Source organism: Cervus elaphus, chromosome 9 (genome assembly GCF_910594005.1).
Source record: "Cervus elaphus chromosome 9, mCerEla1.1, whole genome shotgun sequence".
Taxonomy (NCBI): Eukaryota; Metazoa; Chordata; class Mammalia; order Artiodactyla; family Cervidae; genus Cervus; species Cervus elaphus.
The window spans coordinates 55,407,293-55,434,052 of record NC_057823.1 but is presented as its reverse complement, the minus strand read 5'-3'; the positions used below and the strand labels follow the sequence as shown (position 1 = coordinate 55,434,052).

Below are 26,760 nucleotides of genomic sequence, written 5' to 3'. Positions count from 1 at the left end.
GGATGAGATAGATGGCTGGATGGTATCATCGACTCGATGGACATGAGTTTGAGTAAACTCTGAGAGTTGGTGATGGACAGGGAGGCCTGGCATGCTGCGATTCATGGGGTCGCAAAGAGTTGGACGCGACTGAGCGACTGAACTAAACTGATATCCTGAGAAAACAAGAAAGCCATTGGAAAAAAGATCTTGTCTCATTTATCTTTGGTTAACAGTAGATGCTCAATAAATGCCATCATTAGAGATGAACAAGAATAGATTTTAGTAGCTTGAGTTGTGAAAGGAGTCCTAAGTTCAACCTTAGTTCCTCTCCTAACAAGCTGTTTCTTCAACTCTCTGGATTTCAGGTTCAAAATTTATAAAAGAGAGCCAACAATATTGGCCTTATAATGTTGCTGTGGAAAGTAAATGATACGATAAATATAAGGCTGCTTACCACAATGTCTTGTGAACAATAAGCTGTAAGTAAAAGTTAGCTATTAATATCACTATTCTCATTACTGTTAGACGATGTACATTAAAAAGACCCATTACCTTTAACTGAGCAAATAAATCAGTATGTATTACCAGCATGGAAAAAGAACAAGTACCATGAACACCCATGTATCTTCTGTATCTTCTGGCTCTTTTCTCTCTGCTTTCACTTACTATGGGATATCTATTTGGTACAAATTGTTCCAAACATTGCTCCCCTACCCAGGGCTGTGCAGGAGGTGAACAACAAAGTTTCTGGAGCATCACAACAAGGTATGTAGTTAGTGAACTTAATGTGACCAAACCATGTCTGTGAGAAACACATCATGAAGGCTCCCATGAACAAGAAACAGGTTAACAAGAAACAGGTTAAGTTCTCGAGATGAGACAATGATGCTAAGCAGGGGATGTTTCTAGACAAATAGGTGCTGTCCTGAGGCTGTGCAGATGTGCCAGAGATAACATAAAGGAGTCCAGGAGTTCATTTTAATTTTTAACCCTTTGTCTGAATGTCTAGTGTTAATCCTCAGTAAACAACGAGAGAGTGGGAGGCAGCAGTGAGGGGGGTGGTAGTGGGGAGTAGAGAGGCAAGGCCCTATGCACAAAAAAATATGTTTTATAAGGAAAAAGAAACTGAGTTTTCTTGTCAGGAGAAAATTCTCCCTCTCTTCTAAAGGTCAACTTTAAAGACAAAGATGTTTTCCCCAGTTTAGACATTAATGAGTTAGTACTCCATACTGAGGCTCACAAAGGGTATGTGAGGACTGAACCTGCCACTACCACCAAATGTTGGATGCTCCCTGGTCATGTAAAAATGACCACTACTGAGGAGAAACACAAGAGCATTTCCCATAAGACATGCCGAGGAGTTGCAGCACTAATGAGAAAAGGAAGCATTTCCAATGGAGCTACATGCGAACCTGCCAGTGATGGGGAGAGAAGCATTCTGGGAGATGGTCTGCAAAGACAGCAGCCCACAACTCCTCCCACATCTGTGCGGGCACACTGCTCTTCCCATGGTGGGAGGGGAGGTCTCTTTCCTGCCCCTTCAGTCTGGCTGGACTTGTTGCTTTGACTAACAGAATGCAGTCAAAGTGATACTTTGTCTATTCTATTCTAGGCCTAGAACTTCTGAGGCCTTGCTGCTTCTGTGTTTGTCCTTTTGAAAGTTTGGCCTAGACTACTAAAGGATGAGAGAGCACGTGGAGAAAGAGGACAAGTGGAGAAGGACCAAGGTGTCCCAGCACGTGGAGAAAGAGGACAAGTGGAGAAGGACCAAGGTGTCCCAGCAACAGGTTGTACCAAGGTCCTAGACATGTGGAGTAGGTCATCTTGGATCTACCAGCTGCACCAAAACCACTCCAGCAGATATTATATAGAACACAGGTAAACCCTCCCCAAAGTTCTGGTACACAGAATTGTGAGCAAAAAAATTATTGCTGTTTTATGTCACTAGGTCTGCAGATGATCTATTATGAAGCAATAATGGAAAGACATACCTTATGGTTCCCCCCACCAAGTGGCTCCAAAAAGGCTACATGCCTGGGTTTCTATACCCTCTCTCTGTGCTATCTTCCAATACTTATTCCTGGGTCTCACTCAATTTTATTCCAAGGCACAAACTACACATCTTATATAAAATGCCCTTAACAACATGGGAGAGCACATTATGCCACTAACTGAGGGGACATACACTTAAGACCTGTGTGATGGCTTGTTTCAAGCAAGAGGACATATGCTATCAAATGCCTGTTGGGGGACAGGTTGAAATGATGCTGTTAGACAGCACGTCTTCCTGTGGTGTTTCAGGATTTTGTGCAACTTCTGACAACAAAGTTAGAAAAGTGGTCACTCAAGAGATTTGTGTGTGTGTGTTTATGTTTCTAGAAAATTATAGCCAAGCCAAGCTTTCCTCATAGCTCAGTTGGTAGAGAATCTGCCTTCAATGCAGAATATCCAGGTTCAATCCCTGGGTCGGGAAGATCCCCTGGGGAAGGAAATGGCGACCCACTCCAGTGGTCTTGCCTAGAGAATCCCATAGACAAAGGAGCCTGGCAGGCTACAGTCAGTGGGGTCGCAAGAGATTGACATGACTTAGCGACTAAACCACCACCACCAAGGGAATGCTCATTAAATACTGTTAACTAACATCTTCATACTGTGAATTTTAAAGAAAGATGACAATATTTATCTGAGGACATAAACAAGGTCTGTTGATGAATAAAATGAAATTCCCTTGGCAGTAAATTCATCCAAAGCATTGTCTCTAAAGCTAAGGGCTCTCAGAGCATGAGTTCCTGTGAGGTGAACATCACAGGCTTCCAAAGGAGACTAACACAGCATCTGCTGACTTTATACCAGACCAGGCCTGAAGCAACATTTGAAAAGGAGTCAAACTGCCTTATTCTAAGTTGTTTTTATCAGAAAGACAAGCCTGATGAATGTTAAAGACTTTCTCCCCAGAATCATGTACAAACACAGGTTGTGCACATAGCTTTGGCCCATCACAGACCCCAGGTTAAAAACCTCCATCAAAGTGGCACGGGAGATCCCTCAGAACTGGAGACACACACTCCACTGTAGCCTTCATCCCAAGAATGTTTCCACTGACACTCCTGCACTGGTTCCCACAGGAACATAAATCTCACTGTGATTCATCCCACTCTCTGGCAGAAACTAATGAAAAAGAACATATAATAAAGCACTGCAATGCTCTTTTAATATGTGCCTCACCAGATACACAGTAGAGAGGAACATAATTTATAATCCAACAAACCAGATGAGTATTCGCACCAGTTCCTGCCCATATACTTACAGGCCTAGCCCTGCATTTCATATTTCATTTCTATTTCTGCTTTTTGCACTCAAATCAAGCAGGATGGCACTTGTTGACAAAAGTTTCAATAATGCTATTAGCAGTATCCAATCTTTTTCCTATCATGTTACTTTTTAATGTTTCCTGGCTTTGAAGCCCAAAGACACCAAAAACTGTTACAGTTCAAAACCTACTAGATGCTGCCTGCTATAAGCTCAGACGTGAAACATAATCAAAGTACTTACTCCTTAGAGCTCTGTCTCAATATTTAATTTTATTTATTTGAGAAAATATTATGTTTAAAAAGTATTATTTTGAGCAAGCAGGAACATGCGATACTCGTAGATGTATTTATGCTCTATCTTCAGAGAAATCTGTTCAGACTGCTGAAAAAAATAGTTTACAGTTAGTGATACTCCTTGTTAGATTCTTGGCTAAGACCTTTACATAAATCACCTTATCTCACTCCCACAACAAACCAACTAAAGGGATGTGGCCCACTGGCTGATTGTTCATCAAATTTCTTTCCCTTTGCTCTGCACGGTTAGGGGCTTTCCCAGTCTTCCTTGCAGTTAGAGGTGGCCACATGACTGAGTTCTGGCCAATGGAAAGTGGAAGAGAATAAGGAAAGCATCTTCTAGGTTTGACCCACAGAATCTTACCCAATCTTCCATGCCCTCTCATTTCCCTCACCAACTGGCTGATTACAGAGATCTGCAGAGCAGAAGGCAGAACTACAAGAGAGAAGGAACCTAGATTGCTGAATCACTGTGTAGGATCCAACCAACAGAATACCCACAGTGAACTGGTATGTGAGGAAGACAGAGATTACTATTGTCCTGAGTTACTGATTTGGGGGGTTATTTGTCATAGCAGTCACACTGTACTGAAAGTATTTTCATGAGCATAGAGAGGTTGAGTAATCTGTTCATGGTCACACAGCTGACAAGAGGTAACAGATTTACATCCAAGTGGTTTGCTTTTAGAAATCATGTTATTAACTTGTTTAGAAACATGTTATTCAATTATATTTCCTTTTTACAAGTTCGTTTTAATCATACAGAACATAATCATCTATACCTGACTTTATATATGAAGGAAGTGGCTGGACAAAGTCCCAAGGTTGAGACAGAGAGAAGATAATTTCTTCAAGTAAGTTATCTGACCTCAGATCTCTTTATTAACCATATAAGAAAAAACCTATGTTGTCCACACAATTTTCCAGGATACCTCAATTACTCCATGAAAGTCTATATTCAGAGGTTCTTTAGTAGTTACTAATGCTGTGCAACAACTTACCTCTCCCCACAACTTAGTGACTTAAAATACTTAATAACTCTCCCACTTTCAATGGGTCAGGAATTCAGGAGAGGCTTAGCTCAGTGGCCTCTTATGAGGCTGTACTCAAGGTGTTGGTTGGGGCCACATCATCTGAAAGCATGACCAGGGCTGGAGGAGTCACTTCCAAAATAACAGGCTCACATGGCTGGCATGCTGGTCTGGTTGTTGGCAGCCAGCCTCACTTTCTCCCCACTGGGCTGTGTGACCATCCTCACAACATGGTGGCTTGATTCCCCCAGAGTGAGAAAATCCAGACCACAGCAAATGCTACCAGGTCTTAGGACTGGTCTCCAAAGTCAAGTCCGTTACCGTCACAGTTTCTTATTATCAATTCCTACTAATCACACTGGGATCCGTGTTGATCCCTTATTCACAGTTGGAAGAGAACACACAAGGGGGTGAATACCAGGAAACAAGGGTCACCAGGAGCCAGTCTGGAGGTCAGCTACCATCCATTCACCCAACACTCATGTACTAAGCACATACTTAAGAACTATGGGAACAAAATAGCCCATATTTGTCTGCTTTCATGATACATATGTTCTAGAAGAGGTCAGAAAGGTAACAGATGTAATCGACAAGTAAATGATATACAGTATACTAGAAAGTGGTAAGTGCTATGGAGAGAGAGAAAGCACCCTCAAGGGCAGGGGGAGTGCTGGAGTTGGGGCTGTCCACAGTTTCACAGAGAGATATGGGTGGGCCTCACTCAGGCTTGAAGGAGGAAGAGTGTTCCAGGCACCACAAACAGCAGTTGCAGAGGCCTTGAGGTGTGAGTGTGTGCCGTGGGCAAGCAACAGTGAGGCGGTCAAGGTGGCTGTAGGCAGGAGCTGGAGGAGAGGGCTGTAGGAGATGACATGACGCAAGTAGCAGAGGGGAGAGCAGAGACCATGGAGGACATTCCAGGCTCCTGTAAGAGCTCTGAGTTTCACTCTGAAATGTGAAGCCACTGGACAGTTCTTAGCAGACAATGGATATGCTATAATCTAACACTAAAAACATCTCAATCTGGTGGCTGACATCAGAACAGACAGGCCAATGGTAGATGCAAGGAAACAAATTAGGAGGTTCCTATAAATCCAGACAAGAGCTGATGATGACATATGGTATTGTGCTGTCAGTGCAGGTGGTTACTGGTCAGGTGCTAGATTCATCTGGCAGGTAATCTAGCACAATTAATTCACCATTCTAAGTAAAGGTTTTATTTAGGATTTCATTATATCTCAGCACCTGGGACTGTCAAATGGTGCCCTAGGGGCTCTTGTGGATGCTGAGAAGATTCATAGGGATTTGCTACCAGAAACTGAGGTGGGACCAAGGGGTGCATGCAGCTTTCTGTCCCCTTAGCCCAGCTTTTAAGGGCAGCTCTGTTGACATACATCATTATGCAGGGGTGAGGGCAACCCTCTTAATACAGACTAGAAACTTCAGTGCCCTAAAGGAAAAAAACTGAGCATGCACCCAGCCACATACACAGTGTAAAACAATACAGCATTTGTAAAATTATAAGGAAACTATGTTAGGAAAAATATTTGCAATGCACATGAAAATTGTTTACTATCCCTAATATTTGAAAACTCAAAAATTCATAGCAAAAAAAAGTAAAAAAATGGCTAAAAGGCATTTTCAAAATGAGGCCTCCTTCACCAGATAGTTGTGAGGTTAAAAGGACAACATATATAAAGTGCTTAGCACAGTTCCTATCACAAAAGAAAAGCTCATTACATTGCCCGCTGCCACCACCACAGGCACCACCGTTGTCACTGCCGCCATCCCAGGATGACTATCACCACCGCCATCACCACCACCATCAGCAACTTCGTCATTGTCACCACAGAGTAAGAGCCACCAGCAACGCAGACCTGAGTCAACCCTGTAGACCAGTTCTAACTCAGCTCTCCCCAGGTAAATTCTCCACCTGCAATGAGGAACAATATATTACCTTTTCATGATTTTCTATTAGGATCTCAATGACTATGTTCTGAAACTTGATATCCATTATGGCTGCCACAGTTTCTTCCTGAGGACGCAGCAGGGTGGGTCCAAATACCACGCCGAGGTTTGCCACTGTCATCAAATTCTGCTTGTGGTTGTTAGCAACACTGAGAGGAAGCAAAAGAAATGGCACAAATGAGAGAAATAGTAAATGACAGACAACTGACTTCCTATACCCGTCTCATCTTCAGACACCTGATCTGGTAGGAGCCAGACCTACGGGCATGTTCAGATGCTGCTGGAGTCCAAAGAGAGACGTTTTTACTCACAGTTTCATCTACCAAAGTTTCAGAAATCTCCAGTGTTAGGCTATTTTGCTATTTCATGATATGACACTCTTTACAATTCCCATTTTGCCTAAAAAAAAACCAATAACCAACCAACCAACCAAAATGGCTTGCCTTCCAAAATGTGAACCTTTGCACATTTGAATCCTTGTTCTGCAAACCCAGGTTAACTGGTAATCCCTCTTAGTTACAACTTTTATCCTTGGCTGCTGCTTAAACCACTGTGATCATTAGCATTTTCTCTACTGCAAATATAAAAACTCCTGATGGCTTTAATACATTTGCAAACACAGGCTCAAAATAGATCTAATTTTTTAAATGAGTAGATCTCAGTCAGGAAATTCAGCACTTTAGGCTCAAAGTATTTAAGTCCCATCACATCAGCATGTGGCTTGTATTAAGCCAAACACATGGCATGAACAGAAATAAAAACACACTACTTACATCCACGTATATAGCTGTTTATATTATCACTTATACTCAAAATCCAAGAAGCACACAGGGCCAGGAGTAACAGCTCTGAGTAAGCTTCTAAACACATGTGCATATTTTTGTATAATAAATTAACCAAAACATGTATCTGAAATCCACACCCAGGCCACCATGACCTAGTCATAAAACTTCATTGTTCATTTGCTAGCCCCACGTATAAAAATATACAAAGTTATCTATTGACAACAAGTTAAGTTAAAAGTTAAGACCATTCAATATTGTTAAGAAAATATTAGGGGCTTCCCTAAATCACCTGTTGGAAGAAGGAAACTATTCATTACTAGAAACTAGAGAGAAATTGGGCAGAGGTGGCAGTTTGCTCAGACATACCTCCTTAGCATTTAGTACTATTTATACAGAGGGTTTTTTTATTTTTTTTTCCCCATACAATTCTATAAATGTTTGCACTGTTTCTCTTGGATACTTCTATTTTGTAGGAGGAAAAAGAGATTTGACTGCTTTAAGTGCTGCTTTTGAAACTGAGCCTTTACTGAACACTATATTAACTGATTTTATCACCAGAAACGTATTTTTCTTTCATTTTCTAGGGCTAAAAGTCTAATTTCATAAAAAAAAAACTCCTCCTCTGAGAGAGATGGTTACATCTGTGAAACCTGAACTGTGGAACAGCCCAATCAAGAAGGGAATTTGCTTTTTTATTGCTAAGTAACACCTGTAGCAAGGAGATTCTGCCACTGATGATGCCTTGTCCTGTTTCTGGTCCACATAAGACTATTTTCATTTCCTGAGATCTAGCTGAATTTCCTGATATTACTTATAGTTTTCCATTCTACCTAGAACTGTATCAGGTTTCTAGTCTGAAAGTGTTAAAGCAGATGGTCAAGGTTTTACCTAGCAAAGGGGAAAAGATTTGGTTCTGGGTCTCAGAATCACCATGTCTGCATATTTACAAGTTGCTTGTAACACCACTACTTTCAACATCAGCTCCTTTGTGCAGGAAGTGAATTCCATGCTCTTAAATTTCCCCTGCCAAATGAGCCAAGTCAGTAGACTTACCCTCTTGTCACAAAAGTCCCTTGTGTATATGAATCAACAAGCTATTTATGTATGAAAGCACTTTTAAGTTGTAGACCAATATAAAAATATAGGGTTTGGATAATGATCACTTTCACCATCACGCTTTTTAACACGGCATCTGACTAAAGCAACTGCGTCTTAACAGGGCTCTCAGACTAGACTCTCTGGGTTCAGCTGCGTCCTGCCTGCCCCCACCAGCTTCTGTCTGCCAATTCAGCATCGCTCAAGTCAGTCCTCTGTTGAAAACTACAATGGCTTCACACCTCATTTGGTCGCTGGGAGAGAACACAGTGACACAGTATATGTGTATGACACAGTGTATGTTCAGGAATGCTTCCACGGTTGGAATGTTCTGATAATGGTGACTGTAAACCATTGATGGGCTCCATTGTTTCTAATGTCAAACTCCTATGACCTAGCACAGATTTTTCCAACTCACTTCTAAGCCTTCTGCCTCCTCCCAGATCTGGTCCCTGGAAAAGGGACTTAATGTTTAAGCTTTGGGTTCCTCATCTTTTAAAAATAGGGTGAGTTTCATTTCTAATCTACTTCATGAGGTTGCTATAAAGATTAAATGGATATAATGTGGGAAGTGCAGTGATGATGATTCTATTAATCATTCACTACCCATGTTCTGTCTACTTTTACACCTATCTGCCTTTGTCAATCCTCGCCCTAGAATGTCCTCTCACCCTTCCTTCCTTTGCTTGGCAAACTGCTGATCTGCAAGGCACAGTTCCAATGGCGCCCTTTCTTTCTGAAGTCTCTGACTAGTCTCTTCTCAACCCTCCACGGCTCGATGAAGGCAGGCGTGTTGGCTCTGGATTTATTACAAGTTATTAGTGTCTCAACTGTTGCCTTAGGATAGAGACTGTTTTTATTTTAGTTGGTAACACCAGTGCTGAGAGCAGTGCCTGGCTCAGGAGAAACACAACAAATGTTCACTGTGGTGTTAAAAGATGATGGGAGCTTCTGAGTAGACATTAAACAATTATTCGCAACTCAGCTACTTACTTGGAAAACCTCAAATTATTACTGATGATTTTGGGGGAATGCATCTCAACTTTTCAAAGTGTGGAACTGTGTTCCACTCTTTAGATTTAATTAATGAGCAATAATTACTCTGGTTAGCAGAGCCCAGTGACCCAAAGGCATTTGGAAAAAAGGTACGGTAACTGAATAAGCATTTGTTAATATAAATAAGCTTGAGGCTACCTAACATCATTCATTTCCTTTTTAATGATCCATTTTATTTTAGAACTTACAACACACTGATCTAAATTCTAAACCTTTGGGGGAAAAGACTGTACCTTTTACAACTAACTACCATTATCTTCTGGTACACTGAAGCAACAAATTGATCTATCACTTGGTTATTACTGCTCACAACTTGGTATAGCTATGTTCATTACTCAAGAATGAATTATTAATGGCTGGGGATCACTCTGCATCCCAGAAAGAAAGGCACAGACCTCAGCCTCTGCTGGCACCAGCCATCCATTACAGCTTGATGCATTTACCTGTGTGTGGGAGGTGGGCTGGCAGAGTGCTGGGGAGCCTGGTCCAGTTGAGGCCACGGGACTCATTCATTAGTGGGGTCTATAAAACGTGGAGAACTTGCTTTCTGGGCTGGTAACTGAGTTGCTTGAGCTCTTCCTCACAGCCCAGAATGTCATGTTGAGTCTTGACTTAAAATCTACACACAAAAGTCTCTTTTGCATGACTGCACATTCCACCAAGGAAGTCTTTGATAGGTCTTGCCTAGGTCCACAGGGACTCCTTTGTGAGCCTTCTTACACTACTGCCAGTTCTACAGACTTCCTTTGCAGGCAGCAGAGAAACAGTTCCACGTGTGATTTTAACCTAGGAAAGGCCTGCTTCCTTTTGTGACCCATAAGAGTTTGCCACAATAGCTGAAAACAGGGCATCTCCTGAGGGACATGATTTCAGGGCAGTTGGTGGGGGTCGACACCCCACGTTCTCTGTAGTTCCCTCAGGAATTATGGTTAATGAGGGAAGAGCACGTTCCAAGGAACATGGCCATGGCAAAGGGGCCTCTTGCTACCTTTGCTTCCAGGGAAAATGGATGAGAGCTCTGGATTGGTCTGACATCCTTTGAGAGGCAGAAGATTACTTCCAGATGAAGATGGTGATGGGGGAGTATTAGTAGGAGAGAAAAAGGAGCCAACTCTTTTGGGGCCAGAAATGCAGAGACGCCCATGCTGTTTTAAGGATCACATCTGTTTTTCTAGCATTTAAAGGAGAGTCGGAGCTCTGGAAGTGCTGAGTGGTACTTTGTAACTACAGACTGGTCCTGATGTACCAACAACACCTAAGCCTGCTGCTAGGTTTGCAAACAGGTTCCATCTTGAGGCTTGCAGTGCTGTGTCATGGAGTATCAAAGCTGCAACCTGGCTCCACAGGACACAATATGCTGACAGAGTAGCACTATCTGCGATGGACCAGATGGGTGGAGGTTACAGCACAGCAACACTATCTGCCATGCTTTATTTGTTTGCTTCAGCTTCCAGTGTTAAGAAATGATAACTTAGACTTGTAAGGTGCTTTAGAGTTTACAAGGAGCTCTGCAACACGTTTTTATGTTTGCTTGAACTTCATATAATATGTCTAGAATAGTAGCTCTCAAACCTTCTGACAAGGACCCATGGTAGGAAATAGATTTTTCCATGTAACATTTCACTAGCACATACATACGGATATATACACAGAGAGAGGTACACACACATACACACGTGCATATCAGAAACACAAGTTTCAGAAATAGTGTGATAAATCCTGCTAGTTTTGATTCTATTCATTTTTATATCTACTAAATTAATTTCACAATTCACTAACGTGTCATGACTTACAGTTTGAAAAGCTTCCTTCTACAGGTAAAGAGTACAAATATTATGTCCAATTTATAAATACAGAGAAATAAAGGCCAAAGGAGACAGTATAGTACAGGGGTTGGAGTCAGACAGAGATTCCCAGCAGGATGAGAGTAGAAAGGTCACTGGGCTTCTCTAAATCCCTTTCTTCACCTGTAAGACATGAGCAACAATATCTACTTCATAAAATTTGTTGTTGTTCAGTCACTAAGTCATGCCCAACTCTTTGTTTAAGGCCAATAAAGTAAAACTAGGTGAGTTGATCTCTTGGGTTGAAATAATGGCTTAATAAATGACAGCTGGTATTGTCCACAGGGGCCGTCAAGACAGTGGAGGTGACAATGTGGAAGCAGCAGCAAGTGCCAATTTAAAGTCACACTGTAAGTTGGTGGTGTCACCCGGTGTCACGTTCAGGAATCTCTAGTGGCCTGCTTTTACCTGGGGCAAGGAACCTGTCTCTTCCACCTGTATTTCAAGGGCTAATTTTTTCTTCTGGTTATTCTTTTTTCTTTTCATTTCTACTTAAAAAAAAATTATGATATACTTCAAATCTACAGATAAATTCAAAATAGACTGTTACTTAATTTCTATTATTTCCCTACAAGCAACTCTGGGTATGATAGGTTGAGAGCCTCATTGGAAACTATAGCAAAACTCACCACACTCATTTGCTTCCAAGGGTTAGGCCTGCCTGGCAAGTCCTCCCCTAACCATCCAAAGCTCACCTGTCTGCAAGGCCAGCTCTAGATACCCCTCTGACAGAAGGCCACACAGAACTCTCTCCTCTAAGTGATTATGTTCACAATCAATCCATGGGAACATTTCTTTTTTTTTTTTTTTTTTTATTAGTTGGAGGCTAATTACTTCACAACATTTCAGTGGGTTTTGTCATACATTGATATGAATCAGCCATTGAGTTACACGTATTCCCCATCCCGATCCCCCCTCCCACTTCCTTCTCCACCCGATTCCTCTGGGTCTTCCCAGTGCACCAGGCCCGAGCACTTGTCTCATGCATCCCACCTGGGCTGGTGATCTGTTTCACCATAGATAATATACATGCTGTTCTTTCGAAACATCCCACCCTCACCTTCTCCCACAGAGTTCAAAAGTCTGTTCTGTACTTCTGTGTCTCTTTTTCTGTTTTGCATATAGGGTTCTCGTTACCATCTTTCTAAATTCTATATATATGTGTTAGTATGCTGTAACGTTCTTTATCTTTCTGGCTTACTTCACTCTGTATAATGGGCTCCAGTTTCATCCATCTCATTAGAACTGATTCAAATGAATTCTTTTTAACGGCTGAGTAATATTCCATGGTGTATATGTACCACAGCTTCCTTATCCATTCATCTGCTGATGGGCATCTAGGTTGCTTCCATGTCCTGGCTATTATAAACAGTGCTGCGATGAACATTGGGGTGCACGTGTAGCTTCCCTTCTCATGAGTGTCTCAGGACTATGAGATGGATCTGGATCTTGGAGTGAGTCCCCTGCAGCACACAGGCAGGGACTGGGAAGGCCTCAGGTTACCAATTAAGAAAGTCATTGTGTGAGTGGGCACCCAAGCTGCAGTGAATATCACTTATTTCTCTACCATCCTCTCAGGGTTAGAGAAGCTCCAAGCCCCGGTGCCAAGAAGGATTAGCTAGAAATGAAGTTGCTAGAACTATACATTTTTTGTGGTTACCCAACGCAAGTTAAGTTTCAAGGGTTGTCAATGTGGTTCCTTTCACCAGCTTCAAATTCATCTTTAGTACGGAGTGGGGAAATGGTGAGGGGAATCCCCACCACCACTGGCCACGAGTTTTCTACTAAGTCGGACTGTGTGTGCTGCCTAGATACCACCTGAACTCAGTGAGGCGGGACCAGTCTGGATGGTGCTCAGGAGGCCTCTACCAAGGAAACCCATCAGAGCCATAAATACATCTTTGCTGGACTGTACCGATGGCTGGCACCAGAATGAGAGTTTAAAATAAATTTTTCCGTGTACTGACTGGGGTCATGTTCACCAACCATATTTAACATCTTTCTGGGAATGGCTATCCAGTGAGAAGTCAGATTTGAAACTTTGAAATGGTTTATGATGGATACTTTTTACAGTGTAATCTTCGAGAGAAAGCCCTGAGACAAGCAGGTAAGGCTATCACTGTCATTTTACAGATGAGGAAACTGAAGCACTGAAAAGTTAAGTAATTTGCTTGAGGTCACACTCTAACAAAGGACAGAGCCAGGAAAGGAACTCAAGGTGGCTGCAGAGCCCATAATCTTCACTTCAGCACTCTGCTGCTCCCACGCAAGTAAGGGTCAGTTCAGCTAGGCTAAAAGACACTCTTCTTTAACCCACTCAGAAAATCCAACCACAAATGAATATCTTGAGGCTTGAGCATGTGGGAGAAAAAGCAATGGTTACAATAGAGAAAAAAAATAAATAAAAGCTTCTCCCCCTCAATTCACCACCCAAATTACTAAACTGGAAGAAGGGGGAAAAAAGCAAGAGAGAGGAAGAAAAAGGAGAAGAGCCTATGACAGTGCTATTGGACTAAACGCCATTTCTACTCCCTTCTTGCAGTGAAAATGACTTCATGCTTGACAAAAACATGAAAGTGGCAAAATGCCCCTCATATATGATAGCATTCCATTTGTAGTTGGCTGGCAGAGTCAGATCAAAAGAGTGAACACTTTGAGAGAGAAGAATGAATTAAAAGGGAAAAAGAAGGAATGGCTAAATGGATGGTTTCCAGAGCAGCCCCTCCCCATCCCCAAGACAATTATGGCCATACGTGCATCCCTGCAGGCTGCTCTGCTTTCATCCAAGGGCCTCAAAGTTCTGTAAATAACAACAATGTCTTCTCTACTTTCAGTGAAATGTATAAACTATATTTCAGATGGGTAAGCATCACTGCTAAGATGGTAAGTATTGACCAATATGATACACATCAGGGCTTGGATAGCTCAGTTGGTAAAGAATCCACCTGCAATGCAGGAGACCCTGGTTCGATTCCTGGGTCAGGAAGATCTGCTGGAGAAGGGAAAGGCTAGCCACTCCAGTATTCTGGCCTAGAGAATTCCATGGACTGTATAGTCTATGGGGTCGCAAAGAATTGGACACAACTGAGTGAATTTCACTGTCACTTTTCATACACGTCAACTTTAATGCCCAGTTACAGAGGCCCATCTGGTGCTGAAAATTCTTTAGAGAAAAGGAAAAGGGATTCGGGTGAATCTTAAAAAGTCACAGTACCTTTGGCATACAGCTTGCAGTCTAAAGTGGAGACTGTTCCAAAATATGAGTGTGCAACCAACTCTGTTTCTACTCTGGTCTCCTCCAATCCAATTCCACTACCTATTTAAAATCCACCAAAGATTACTGTTTTAAATTTCAAGTTGAAAACCCTTGGCCTCCAAGTTCCTGCCTGATCTAGACCTTCCTCCATCGTCTCTCCCTTAGCTCATGGATCTCTGGGCTAAAACTCTAGTTAGGTCTGGGTGCCTTCCTTTCTAATGCCTATCCCCTGACCAGGGAAGCTCTGCAGTCCCTCTTGATCTGGCTCTCTCCTAACTCATCACTCTCTTTTCCCAAAGAGGTCTCTGCTGGATACCCCAAGCCAGGTCAGATACCTCATTACAACTCTTAATTCTGCAATTCTCCTTCCTAGCACTTAGTGAATTATGTCATTATTCATGGAATTATCATTGTCTGTCTCCTCCACTTACTAGAAGTTCCAAGAAAACTGGGATGGCATTATCCTCCCTTATTGCCCCATCACCAGGGCTTGGCACAGAGTTTGCTTGTATTAGGTGTTGGGGGAAAAAAGAACACATGCATGCTTTAGGAGGTCACCTTCCTTTGAGGTTATCAAGGCTCAGTTGCACTAATTCAATTCGGTCGCTCAGTCACGTCCGACTCTTTGCAACCCCATGAACCTCAGCACGCCAGGCCTCCCTGTCCATCACCAACTCCCTAAATGTCTGGCTTAAACTGTCATGTAATCTACTAATGTATTGCTACCTTTGTCAAGGGGGGACAGCAGTCAGGGGAGTGGCCAGAGCATCTTACTGCAACACTGACAGCATGTAACCAACCAGGCGGCTCTCCTTGGCCACAGTGCTAATCCAAAAGGTATCAAGGCCATGAAATACTCGTAGGGTATAAGTACCATTATTACATGACTGCTCTAATAGGCACTATAAAATACAGCCTAAGTTCACAATGTTATATCAGGCTCTTTTCAATACACTTAAACCTTCTAGGACAGTGTCTCCTGTGGGGAAAAAAAATCTCACTTTGCCTTTTCTTATCCCTTTCTGCAATTTCATTATTTCCTACCTGCCTTAGATTATTAAGATCATCATCAACAATAACAGCTACTGACACTGACCAAGCACTTACTGTGAGACAAGTATTAATAAGCATTCCATTGATTAACTTATTTTATCTTTACAATAACCTTATGAGGTGAGTTCCATTACTGCCCCCCACATGAAGAAACTAAGGCTCAGAAAATCCAGAAATTTGTCCAGGGTCACATACTGGGGGGCCTACCACACACTGGTGGCTCAGTGGTAAAGAACCCGCCTTCCAGTGCGGGAGACATAAGTTTGATCCCCAGGTCAGGAAGATCCCCTGGAGAAGGAAATGGCAACCCACTCCAGTATTCTTGCCTGGGAAACATGGACAGAGAAGCCTGGTGGGTTACAGTCCATTGAGTCACAAAGAGTAGGACCCGTCTCAGCGACTAAACACTACCACCACATATTGAATAAGTCGTAAGGCGGGAATTTGATGCCAGGCAGTCTGCAGTCCAGAGCTACTGCTACTAAATGCTCTCTGGTACAATGCAATGCGGGTGTGTATGTGTGTGTGAGATATAATATATACAGTATATGATCTGTCATTTTTATCTCACTTGCCTCTCTTCTACATAGCCTAGCCTTAAAAAGAACATGGGTAAAAGGAGAACCAGATTATTTTAAAAAGGATGTTTTGAAAGCAAAGAAGAATATTAGGTTCATCTCTGCCTACCAACAGTATAAAATCCCTAGGCTTTTCTTCTGGGAGAAAACTAATCTGGGTCATGGGAATTACTGGCCCCCTCCAGAATAGGCCAAGTTTCATTAACAACAAGAATTATACTTTTGCTGCTAAGCTGTCTAGTTTTCCTAATTAGTCACTGTCATTCAGAGACTAACAACAGGCTAACCTGCATTCTACTTGCCTTGCATGGTCTCAGCTACTTGGTACCCGAATAGTTTTGTGCAGATGGAAGGCATATCCCTTCAGTCTAGGGGTTAATGGATGAACTTGCCCTCTCTGGCCCTGGCTAGATCAGGCTCTGGCCTGCAGCTGTATTCTTGGACCCAGTCCACAGGCCCAGATGAGGAAGCATAGTACTGACATACAGAAAGACCTGCAGAGAAGCTGGCCCAGGGAACCCTGCTTCCTGGAAAATTACTTAACTATTTCAAATTATATAATAATCCATTCTCAAGTTCAGTTATTATCATTTTCAAAGCATTCTACAGTTTTTAAAGTCCTTTCACATTATCACTGATTGACTTATTTTGAGGCTTATGTTCTCCAGTCTGGAGAGAGATGCTGGAGCACAGAGGAGGCATATTAGATGCTCCTGTGTGTGCCAACCCGATGCCACCAAGCATTGTGAAGAGATCAGTTTCTGCTGGTGGTGATGTTCCCTTCAGTGGTTCACCTGCCACCTTTAGGCGAGTACTGTCCAAAAAAGGCAGGCCCTGGAGAAACTGCCTTAGGACCTTCTGCTGCCTATCATGCACAAGGGACTGCTTTAAGTGCTAGGGATAAGGCCATGAACAAGATGGATGATCCTACCCACAAATTCCCTGCTTTAAAAGCTTATATTCTTTTGTGGTCAAACAGACAATAACCAAATAAAATCTATAGTGGAAAGAGAGCACCGGGGGGCTGTCTGCAGTTTGAGGCATGGTGGTGAGGGAAGGAGCCACTGGGAGGGAGGCATGTGCTAGCAGCCTGAAGGAAGAAGGAAGCACGCCATGTGGGTCTTTGGGAAGAGTCCTCCAAGGAAACAGCAGATGCAGGCAGCTGGCAGCACCAGTGAAAGCCAGTGTCCCTGATGCACAGCCAGCAAAGAAGAAGGTATCAGGAGAAGTCAGGTCACGGACTTGGGGGCAGGAAATCCTGGAGGACTTTGCAGGCCACTATAGCTTCCCCTCGCCATCCCCCCTCCACCCCACTCAATGAGATGATACTCCGGGAGAAAATTCTGATCAGAGGGATAAAATAATCAGTTATGCTTCTCTGTAGACTCAGAAAGGTCTCAACTACTAAGACTTAAATGCCTCTATTCCATGAGATATAAGAGCTTTGCAAACTAGCATAAGAAAGCCCTGTGAGAGGATGAGTTCAAGACAGGCGAACACCAGAATATACTACTTTTCATATTTATTTGAGTAACTGAAATGTGTCAGCACTGTACTTTGTATCTATGTCTGTTAACACAGTAGGTCTCTGAAGCTATTCCACATTTTTCCCTTAGTCATTATGCTAAGTCTTTTACCGACTTCTCCACAGGCGAGTCCATGAAAGATCAAAATGTTTAGCCAATAAGCTGGAAACCTAGAGTACCTAACAGCCTCTAGGTGCTAGTTACCTGCTACCTAGCTAATAGTCACCCACAAAGAGCACCAATATTAAACATGGCATGTAAACATTTATAAAGCCCATTGAACTGAACCATCTTAACAACTTTTAATTAATTAAAATAACAGATCTGTATTACTAGATCTATTTTACAGATGAAAAGTCAGGGATAAAAGGAACTACATCAAAGGTTAAGGGATTGGCCCTTTTCCATGTGGCTTAGCTCCAATAAGAACAATGGCTCCAAGACTGAACAGTCAGGGGTTCTCAATTTCTGTGAAATGCTAAGTTTGTTGCTGCATCTATAAACTGACCATAATCCTTTCATGAGGTGCACTCAAGATTTCAAATCCACTGATGGGAGTACGGGTGATGTTACTGAGAGAGAAACTGACAAATTGAGAGCAGGCGAGAGAGAGAGAGAAACAGGTATGCATATACGTGAATATGGACACACACTTATGCACTGGGTAATCTATTTCTTTTCATGAAGATTTTTTAAATGAAAGAAATAGCCCATCTGAATGGCATAGCTTTGAAAAGGAGTGTACTTTCACCTCAAAAAGGATACAGACAGAAAATTACATTCCTTGCCATGAACCTGAAACAAATTGAGAGACTTAGGCTGAAAAAACTGGATTACTGGTACACTGGGCCAACATACCAAAATGACTGAAATTTATAAACCTACATGTGCTATCAATGAACTTATGAACTACATGTGGACAGGCAATTAACAGAGAAAATAATTATTTCAAGGTGTCCTGAAAAATTCATGCCTCTTCATATATAAGAGCTGACACCCCCTGGAAAAGTTCTGGAGATCAGTTGTTATGATCAATGAAAAATGAAACCCGAGATCTCTAACCTCCATGAAGAATCACATGAGTAGAAATCAGCATTTTTATATATGTTTACATTTCTGATGCTAAAGAATACAATTCTTAAAAAAAATGCAACAACATATGTTTCACAACTCATAAAAATTAGAAAAAAAAATCTGAGTGAATTACATCTTTATACAACTCCTCGTTCCTGAAGTTCTACACCAACATCTAGCTCCTTGCTACACCTAAACTGTTATCTCCTAAAACGTCAATGTAGTCCAAGCTGAAGTGAAATAGCAGCTCATCTTATTTATCTATACATATAAAATATGTTTATATACAGTGGTACATGTTAGAATATGAGTGAATACACAAATCCTTCTGTTACATTTATTGCCTTAATCACAAAAATAGAGTCATCAGGGAATTATGCCAGAAGAGTCCTTACTTCAACACATGCCAGGCAAAACCTGGTTTATCCTCATAGGCAGTGCCAAACTGAATTCTGCTACTCTGGAAACAAATTCTAAAACAAAGTACAGTGTTGACAAACAGGAATTACAAATTCAAAGTGTGAAAACCAACAATATCATTAGGCAGAGAATAGCAAATAAGGCCTGGGAAAAGAGACACAAATGACTCAAACAGTGCAGTTGAGATCTGGGCCCCAATCCCCCAGCCTTCAGGCTCTTGGTGAGTATCATTCATAAAGCCCAAATCCAGTACTTTTCGATGAGGAAGTCAAGGTGGTTAATGACAAGCTTCTGGAATGCTTCCAATTGTGCAAGCAACAAAGCCTAACACCTTAGCTCTTGTCATCCTGTTCTGCCCAGCTTGTGGGAAACGGCAGGTGAAGAATGAACGCCAAGCTGCTGGCAGTGGAGACGAGAAGAGAATGTGGCACCGGCTAAAGAAACACTCTGAGGACTCAGGGGCGCACAAGCCCCAGGAGAAATGCCATCAAGAAGTGACTTCAGCAGACAATCTGGATATGTGTAAACCCACAGAGATGAATCAACGTAATGAACATCAGGTGCTCAGGTAACTCCAAACCCCTCACTGTGGCCCATGTGATTTAACCCTGCCTATCTGTCTAACCTCAGGTCATATGGTTCTGCTCTCACTCTCAGCTCCAACTCCCCTGGACTCCTGCAGGCTCTTACACCTACCACATGTGATTCAACAACCAGGAGAGCCCACAACTCCTTCTAAGCACTGAAGCAGGGAACCAGAATGGCAAGATCCCTGTTTTTGGCATACTGGCATTCTATTCCAATTGGAAAGACAGTACATAGTACATTAGTAAGAATATCTGACTGTGAAAGTGACAAGAAGATATGAAACAGGAGCATGTGATAAAAAAGTGAGGAGCACCAATCTAAGTAGACTAGGGAAGGCCTCCCTAAGGGGAAGATGTGTGAGCTAGGCCTGTTCATCAGAGTGTAGTCTGTAAGTCTACAGATGAGGAGACTACAAAGCACATGTATAAACACACAGGCAAGTAAGAAGAACTATCTTCAACCACAAATATCAGAGCCTGCCTGAGACCTCCTTAAAAGTTATATGCTAAAGGAGTCTGGCTCCTTTTCCGCAGGAATTCCGAAGTCTTTGTCAACAGCTGTTTAACCCAAGTGGAAGCCCTGGGATCTTTGCTACTCCTATGGTTTCCCACACAATGATGGGAACGCCCTGCGGCTTTGGCAGCTCACCCCACCCCACCCACCTCTGTGGCCCCAACCCAGTTTGGAAATGGCTCTTCCTGAAAACATGTCACTAGCAGATCTACTGCTCAGTCTTGCAAACAGAAGACCACCTTCCAGAAATTTATATGGAAGGAAAAAATCACATAGAAGGAGAAAATCCTGGTGACAAGTCCCAGCATGTGGTTGGGCTACCTAAAAAGCTAAGTAATCATTAAACAGGGGCAGGAAATAAACAAAGGAGTAACCCATTAGAAAGATCAAGTGTGTGTGGGAAACTTGAGGGGGGAAAGTAGCAAGGTTCAGGGTGTCCTGCTACTCTGTGGAAGGTAGGATTCCACAGAAGGTAGGAGAGAGTTCACTAAATAAAAGTAAAAAAATATATAAAAAATCACTTGAACTCACCAAAACAAGTCTTCTCTATGAATTGGTATTGGTGCTTAAAAAAAACAAATAGCAAGGGGCTTTAAGAAGTCAGAGCATCAGTCCTATATGTGACTGTCTCCTGAAGCCTCAGTGCAACTTTAAGTTCTTTAGACGCCTGACCCACTGAAGGCAGGATGCCTGTAGGGGCACCTTTGGCATCAAATGAGTGAGCTCGTGGCCAAGGAGTCAGGGGTGTGAACCACAGTGGTCAGCTCACCACAGGCAGTATCTTTGGATATGCAGATCTGAGAGCCTCCTGCAAGGATGGTGGTCCTGTGAGGTTATGACATCTGGCTACATACACACAAACACACACACACACGCGTGTGTGCACATAAACACGTGCATGCATACACACTCCTACCTGGATGTACACTCCCTTAAAAATGCACATCCCCACAGATGACTCCTCCACCCTCAGCACAGACACAGGGTGTGAAATTTACAAAATAAAACGTTTTTATCTCCCCTAATACAAATCAGTAAATGTCATCAGATGTCTTTAACGTGTAGTGACCATTTAAAAATGGCTATCCTTTATTCTTTCTCTTGGTGTTATCATCAGGGGGAAAAAACTAAGACTAAGTCCCCCCTCCGCCTGCTTTTTTGGGTTTTTTGGGTTTTTTTTTTTTGGTATTATAAGTGAAAAGCATCCATTGTGGTATAATGAAAAAGACAGCAAAACACAAAGAAAATAAAAATCACTTGTAATTCCACTGATTAGAAATAACTAAGTTTTACCCAGTTTTTAAAGATTTACATGTTATGTCCTATGCTTTTCCCAGGTACACACACATACATGGATACACACATGTATCTTAATACAAGCCAGAATCATACTGTATGTACACAATTTTATAACCTGTTGCTATTGCTCTACTATGAATTTTTCACATATCATTCACTGTCCTAGTCTACATATTTAAGGTTTATAGTATTCTACTGTATGGATATTCCATAATTTATCTAAGAAATCCTCTTTTATTGGCTAATCCAATTGTTTTCAATAGTGGCACATCTTTCTTTCTCTAGAATAAATTCACAGAAGTGGCATTTCTGGATTAAAGCGTATAAATACTTTTACTATACACTAGCAAACTGTCATCTAGGAGACTTCTATCCATTTACACTCCCACCTAGAATGTTTTAGCTCTCTGAACCCTAAGGCAATCCTATTTTGAAATTTTTAATAAGTAGTAAACAATATTGTACCTATTCCATTTTAAGTTGCATTTCTTTGATTAGTTACAGTATTGAATTTTTTCAAATTGTTTATTGACTCAACAACTTTGCTAAGGGTCCAGATAAAACAATTAGTCTTCTACAGAGCAGACCAAAAGTCTCAGGTAAAATAATAACATACACCAGGCAAGGATGGCACCTTACTATATTTTTAAAAATAAACACAGTTCTACATCTATTAAAGCATTCCTGTAATTATAATTCATCTATTGTTCATGAAATTTAATGGGCAAGGAAAAAAAATTAACATCAAATTCCTCTCTATGAGGCCAGGCAAGGGAGAATTTCCTTGGCCCAGCATTTGGTGCAGGAGAACAACTGAGTCTATAGGAGTAAAGTGTTCTTCAGTGTATGCCCAGTTCATCAATGTATGCCTTATTCATCAATGTATGCCCAGTACCTGACAGGACAAGCACTTAATATCTGCGGGCTATTCTCAGGCTGGTGGTCAAAGGACTTGAAGGAACTCAAGATTCAGAATATCAGCCCTGCTGATTTCAATATATTGCACCCATGCCAATGGGTACCAGGGCACTTGGGAGGCAGCATATAAATGATGTGGCTGCCAAAGAGGCCAAAAAACGACCATCGTCGCCCTCTAATCTACTTCACAGGGAGGTTGTAAAGACAGAGCAACACAGAGGCGAAAAGGGTTCTGAAGACTATCTGGTGCTGTGCAAAATGGGATGAGGAGGAGGAGGATGCAGAGAACAAATTTAAACAGAAGCCTCGAGGAGGCAGGATTGATGGGTACATGGAGAGACTGTGTTATAATGAAGCAAGTCCTGGTATGAAACCAGCCTTTCTGCTCTGGTATTCTGTGAGCTGGGTATGGGGACAGCCTGTCTCCATGGACCCTGGGTGGGTGATACAAACGACATGGAGTGTAACTAGGGCACAAAGTCCTGAAAATAAATTTTTAACTGTGGGCTCTGGCTGTTGGGCTCTTATTTATCATACAAAGGTTCTTCTTTATAGATTTTTCTTTCCATCTAGAGAGTTCTAAAGCTTCTCTAGGACGTGCATTTGTATAGAGTTAGTTTTATTTCTCCTTTTGGAATTTGCTGTGACTACTGAATCTGATGTTTCAGATCTTTCAGTTTAAGGTCCAGCAGGAAGTCAGCAATTAGCAGAACTAAGCATGGTTGTGCACATTTTATGAGGGTCAGCATTTTGAGTTGGGAGAGGAAAAACAATCCTATGATAAGAACTTATTCTAGGGAAGATTTAAAAAAAAAAACCCACACAGTTTTTGCATGTTTGAGGTTCAACATAGAGGTCTTTGGTGAAGGTAAAGCTCTTGAAACAGCTGGGTGGCATTTCTAGAAAGCCCTGACAGAAAGATCCACACTCTGGTAATTCCTGATCAAGAAGATTGGACTTCAACAGGTAGGAGCCCTGGGCCTGAGATGCAGGAAGGTGGCGGGGGGAGAGAGTGGATGACAGTCTGGAAGGGATCCGGCGCGCAGCAGTGCCCCAACCCAGGCACCTGCTAGAGGGGGACAGAGAGGAACTTAAAGGTCCATGCCCTTGTCTCCTAGTTACACTGTCTTCCAGCTTCATGAACAACCTGGCCATGTATACATCACAGACACACTCAATTATGAAACATGGCAGTAATCACTAGAAGTGAGCCTGCAACTTTAAGCTCCTGTTGGAAAGGCTACCGCTGCTCCCGATCTGCTCCCCACCCTCCAGACTCCTGCACTACCAGTGCCGCTGAAGCCCTCCCAGAGACTAGAACCTGTTGCCATGGTACCTGCTTTCCCCACTCTCAGGGAGGGCATGCTCCAAGCCATTATGAAAATAAAAAGCTTTTATGTTTCACCTCACCTCCTGTTTCTCTCTGTCTTGTCCATTTAAATTTTGAGTAGTGCTCACAGCAGAAATTGAAATGTGGGCATTTCAATTACAGCAATAACAAAAAATTAATAATCCAGTTTCCACAAAGAGGGAAGGTACAAAATAACTGTTCAAAGGAACAGTGTATATATGTTTGGGTTAGGTAGAGGAAAAAGAAGAAAGAATGAAAAGTAATTAAAGAAAGACATTCTCTGAAGATCATTAGATCATTAGATCTTCAGACACCAAAGCACTGTCTGGACATTTGCTGAGGAAAAGAGAGGAAGAAAAATCAGTAATGGTAATGGCTGACGAGAAAGAGTCCCCTAGGGTGCTGAGAAAACAACCCCCCTTTGTTAACAGAAACCAAAAGAAGGAGTGAGAGCTGTCTGGAAGCCCAACCAAAGACACATTTAAGGACTAGACCCCTGGAGAGAAATCCAAGGTGATGTATCAGTCACAACCCTGCATTACGGGACTTACTGGTCCCCACCACGGAATGCAGGATGAAAAAATAATGAGAAAGCAAGAAGGACAGCTGCACCGTGAGTAGAGAGACCTCCTGTACTGTCCTAATCTCTAAAAGGGCAGCCCGCCTACCAGCACTCATTCCCATTCTCTCCGAGCTCTGAGGTTACTGTCCATGAGGGAGCTGACCTGGCATGTGACTCCCTCCCAGGGATGCTTCCCAAGTGAGGGAAAGCTTCAGACCTCTATTTAAGTCCAGAAAACAGAGACAGATGCATTGATCCACATGCAGAAAGCAGCAGCAAAGGAGAAGCTTAGTTAAGTCCAGACCGCACCAAAGATGTTGAGGTTTCTTCTCCTGCTCACAAAGCTAGAGAAGTCCCTAAGGCAACTGCCAAGCAGTAACTACTCTAGTTTGGTGCCTGGAATAGCTAAAGACAGGAGAAAGAATGCTAACCCTCCACACTCAGACCACTGGAGGTGATTAAGCCTAAAATTAGAGGTGATAATAGGTAGAACAAATAATGTTCAGCTATAAAATGCCATGCCTAATGGTTATCAGTCTAAAAGCACTTTCACAACAGAGAAGTTCAAGGAGAAGAAAGTCAGCATCACTGAACTTGCTCGTGCTGTACCAGGACTTATGTTGCCAAGCACAAGGCTAGAGACAGAAAGTTCATTCACTACTTTCTAACACCATGTGGGCCATGGCTGTGTGGGCTTTTCTTTTTAAGATCTCTTTATATTGAAGATATAAAGAGATGTGGGATCTCTTTATATTGAAGAGATCATTACAGATGCTCTCTTTATTTCTAGAGTGTTCTGCAGCTTCACTAAGATATCTATTTGTGTAGACTTAGTTTTATTTCATCTGCTGGATGTGTGATTACTGAACCTGATGCTTCATATCTCTCAATTAAAGAAAATTCTCAGCCTTAAACTCTTCAAATATTACATTACCTCTTCCTATTCTTTTTAGTCTCACCTTCTAGCACATCTTAAAGACATATTCTCATTCTGCCTTCCATGTCTCTTCAATTATTTTCTGTTTCATTATCTCTCTGAACTGCAGTACAGCAATCTTCTAAAATCTATATTTCAGTTCATTAACTCTCTCCTCAGCTTTGTTTAATTTGGTGTTTATTTGGAGTTTTTACTTTTAATGATCTTTTAAATTTCTATAAGTTCTATTGATTCTTCCAATGCTGCCTATCCTTCTGGGCTTAGTCCTTTCTTTATGCTTTTGGTTGTTGTTCAGTTGCTAAGTTGTGTCCAACTCTTTGCGACCCCATGGACTATAGCACACCCGGCTTCTCTGTCCTTCACTATCTCCCAGAGTTTGCTCAAACTCACGTCCATTGAGTAGGTGATGCCATCTAACCATCTCATCCTGTCAGCCCCCTCAATCTTTCCCAGCATCAGGGTCTTTTCCAAAGAGTTGGCTTTTCACATCAGGGGACCAAAGTATTAGAGTTTTAGCTTCAGCATCAATCTTTTCAATGAATATTCAGAGTTGATTTCCTTAAGGAGTGACTGGTTTGATCTTCTTGCTGTCCAAAAGACTTTCAAGAGTCTTCTCCAACACCACAGTTCAAAAGCATTAATTCTTCGGCATTCAGTTTTCTTTATGGTTCAACTCTCACATCTGTATGTGACTACCAAAAAAAACCATAGCTTTGACTATATGAACCTTTGTTGGCAAAGTGATGTCTTTTCTTTTTAGTATACCATCTAGGTTTGTCATAGCTTTCCTTCTAAGGAGTAAGCATCTTTTAATTTCATGGCTGCAGTCCCCATCTGCAGTGATTTTGGAGCCCAAGAAAATAAAATTTGGTACTGTTTCCACTTTTTCCCCTCTTATTTGCCATGAAGTGATGGGACTGGATGTCATGGTCTTTGTTTTTTGAATGCTGAGTTTTAAGCCAGGTTTTTTACTCTCCTCTTTCACTCTCATCAAGAGACTCTTCAGTTCCTCTTTGCTTTCTGTCATGAGAGTGTGTCATCTGCCTATCTAAGGTTGCTGATATTTCTCCCAGCAATCTTGATTCCAGTTTGTGATTCATTCAACCTGGCATTTTGCATGATGTACTCTGCATAGAAGTTAAATAAGCAGACTGACAACATATAGGCTTGGTGCACTCCTTTCCCAATTTGGAACCAGTCCGTTGTTCCATGTCCAATTCTTACTGTTGCCTCTTGACCTGCATACGTTTCTCAGGAGACAGGTAAGGTGGTCTGGCATTTCCATCTCTTCAAAAAGTTTTCACAGTTTGTCGTGATCCACA

General features: G+C 42.0%; 1 protein-coding gene and 1 long non-coding RNA gene across 8 annotated transcripts in view; one reads left to right on the top strand and one right to left on the bottom strand.

The window, feature by feature from the left end:
• Positions 1 to 26,760, bottom strand: part of ARHGAP26 (Rho GTPase activating protein 26) — a 470,784-nt gene that overhangs the window by 108,934 nt on the left and 335,090 nt on the right. For all 7 annotated transcript variants that reach the window (XM_043913110.1, XM_043913112.1, XM_043913113.1 and 4 more), the window contains exon 18: positions 6,573 to 6,732. In XM_043913110.1, coding sequence (XP_043769045.1) covers positions 6,573 to 6,732 — 160 coding nt within the window. The remainder of the gene's footprint in view (positions 1 to 6,572; positions 6,733 to 26,760) is intronic.
• On the top strand, positions 1,750 to 13,186 carry LOC122700319. Its single transcript, XR_006342746.1, has 5 exons — positions 1,750 to 1,860; positions 4,353 to 4,441; positions 6,379 to 6,535; positions 11,649 to 11,713; positions 13,073 to 13,186. It is a non-coding gene; the product is annotated as an uncharacterized LOC122700319 (long non-coding RNA).